The sequence below is a fragment of the Neomonachus schauinslandi genome, chromosome 9, assembly GCF_002201575.2.
Source record: "Neomonachus schauinslandi chromosome 9, ASM220157v2, whole genome shotgun sequence".
NCBI lineage: Eukaryota > Metazoa > Chordata > Mammalia > Carnivora > Phocidae > Neomonachus > Neomonachus schauinslandi.
Genome location: NC_058411.1, coordinates 103,535,233 through 103,537,476, shown reverse-complemented (window position 1 = coordinate 103,537,476; position 2,244 = coordinate 103,535,233). Strand labels below are relative to the sequence as shown.

The following is a 2,244-nucleotide window of genomic DNA, read 5'->3' as shown; positions in this document are numbered from 1 at the left end:
TAGATTAACTGGGGCAAGGAGGGGGAGTTGGAGGGGTGTTGGAGGGAGAAGGGCTGCAGTGAGAGGTCTCTGAGACTCCATGCCCTACCCCACTCTAGCCTTGGAGTATATTTCAAAAGAGAGGCTCCACTGGGTTCTAGAAAGTACTCAGACCTGATGCTATCACTCTCTCTTAGGCCTGACTCACATCATGGAATGTTGGATTTATTTCCCCCTTCCTTTAGTGCTATAGATGGGGACACCAATGCTCAAAGAAGTGAGGTGACTCGCCCAGGGTGACCTTGTGAAAGAGCTGGGACTAGATCCTAAGTGTCCACATTTCCCACATGGGCCCTTTGCTCTGTGTCCATCATGACCAGATTTACCCTGGGTGGCAAAAGAAATGACAGGTGACCCCTCCCAGGCTCATCCACCAATCCTAGAATCATTATAGGCAAGAGAGAATGCCAGGGTTTAGAATAAAATGCCCCATTTACACACTAGGCGCCAAACACATGCAACTCATTAGCTCCCATCAGGGAGAAAACCGTAATCCAAGATGGGTTAAGTTTCTTGAAGCTGGACCCATACTGAACATGAAATGTTGGTTAAGACTCCTTCCCAGGAGCCAGGGTTCTGCCTTGGGGGTTGCAATGATGCCTGAGAGTCCCCATACCGAAGGGCAGGGTAATGTGGTGGGGGAAGTTGTGTGCCAAGGCTGAGCTGGCTGTGACTGTGACCTAGAGAAAGGGCAAGGCTGGGAATTGAAAAAGGCAGGCTTCCCGGAGGAGGAGGCAGGGCCTGCTCGGTAGAACAAAGGAAGGAGTGGATTTTCTTGCAGGTGGGAAGAGATTGAGCGGAGGCTTAGACAAGGCTGGAAACATCCTTCCCCTCTAGCCCCCTACCCCGGGCCTCCCTCTCCCGGTCCGAGTCCTTCCCTGCAGGGTCTGGGGGCGCTCCGGGCGGTGACAGCGTCCGGCCCTCGAGGCGGCGCCCAGCTGTGGGGTGCGCGGCCGGCCCGGAGCTCCCTCCCAGCGTGGGGAGCGGGGTGAGCGGGCCCCGTGGGGGGCTCCCGCAGCCCTTACAAGGAGTGTGGCGGCTCTCGGGGCGGCCCCGCCCGCCGGCCTGAACCGGCTCCTCCTCCCCGCCGGGCTGGGCTGGGCCGGGCCGCGGGAACGCAGCCCGCTTGGCGCTCGACGCCGGCCCGGGCACCGACATCGACGGGGCCGAGCCCGCGAGCGCGGGGGGAGCCCACGGCTCGTTCTGCAGGGCCCCGACGGACTGACACGCTGCTCGGGGCCCTTCTCCCGAGGACCGGTGTCCCTCTCAGCAGCGTCGCCATGTCCTCGGTGTTTGGGAAACCCCGCACGGGCAGCGGGCCGCAGAGCGCGCCACTCGAGGTTAATCTGGCCATCCTGGGGCGTCGCGGGGCCGGCAAGTCGGGTGAGTTGGGTGGGGGGCGGAAGGGAAGGGGTTGGACTGGGACCCGAGAGACAGGGAGCGGGTGTGGACGCTGTGGACTTGTTTGCAGGCAGGCTCCCCCACTGACTTTGGGGGCTTCCTGCACCCAGGTGGGTTGGGTCAGACAGCGTGATTTTCTTCTTTGCCTCATTTTCTCTGTTGCTTGGCTCTCTCTCTAGTTTGTCCTTAGCTCCTCCATCTCTCATCTGTCTTGAGTTCCTCACCTGTCTTTCCTTCTGTGTCTGTGACACTAGGTATCTCTCCCCTCTGCCTGTCTCTGTGTCTCCTGGTCCTCTGCTGATCTCTCCCTTGCTGTTCAGCGCCTTCCATCTGCTCTCCCTGGGGCCAGCCGTCAGCTCTGGTGACTAGCACCAAAGGGACCTGTTAGGCCCTAATCTTCAGCCCAGGCCCCTCTGAGCTTAGTCACAGCCTTGTTATTCCTCAGTTTAGGCTAGGGATGAAGGGAGGTGGTAGAGGTCACTGGGCTATTGGGATTTTCCAGGGAGGGGCTCACCCCAATTCCCTGGGATAGAACAAAGTGTGCATTCTTATCAAACGTATTTGTTTCAAGTCAGACCCCTCTTGTGACTTTCTGGAAACACATTGGACTATGGTCCCAGGCGCCTGGGACTTGTTCTTGATGAACCAAGATCTTGGGTTGCCACTGAGATCCTTTCTGCCAACTCTGAACTCTGCTTTAACCACTCCTGGCAGCTCTCACCCAGGTGGAGCCCAGGTGGGGGGGGGGGGGGGGGGGAGCACACCCCTGAGCGGGCCCGGGGAAAGGGGTTCCCCCCCCCCCCC

At 59.4% G+C, this 2,244-nt stretch overlaps 1 protein-coding gene across 2 annotated transcripts in view; it reads left to right on the top strand.

Annotated features, from left to right (window-relative positions):
• The first annotated feature begins 1,175 nt into the window (after window positions 1–1,175).
• RASL12 (RAS like family 12) overlaps window positions 1,176–2,244 on the top strand; it is a 13,363-nt gene continuing 12,294 nt past the window's right edge. Inside the window, exon 1 of one of the 2 annotated variants that reach the window (XM_021693863.1) lies at window positions 1,176–1,422. In XM_021693863.1, the coding sequence (XP_021549538.1) occupies window positions 1,320–1,422 (103 nt within the window). In that variant the 5' untranslated portion in view covers window positions 1,176–1,319. The remainder of the gene's footprint in view (window positions 1,423–2,244) is intronic. The other variant, XM_044917916.1, reaches the window with a different exon arrangement.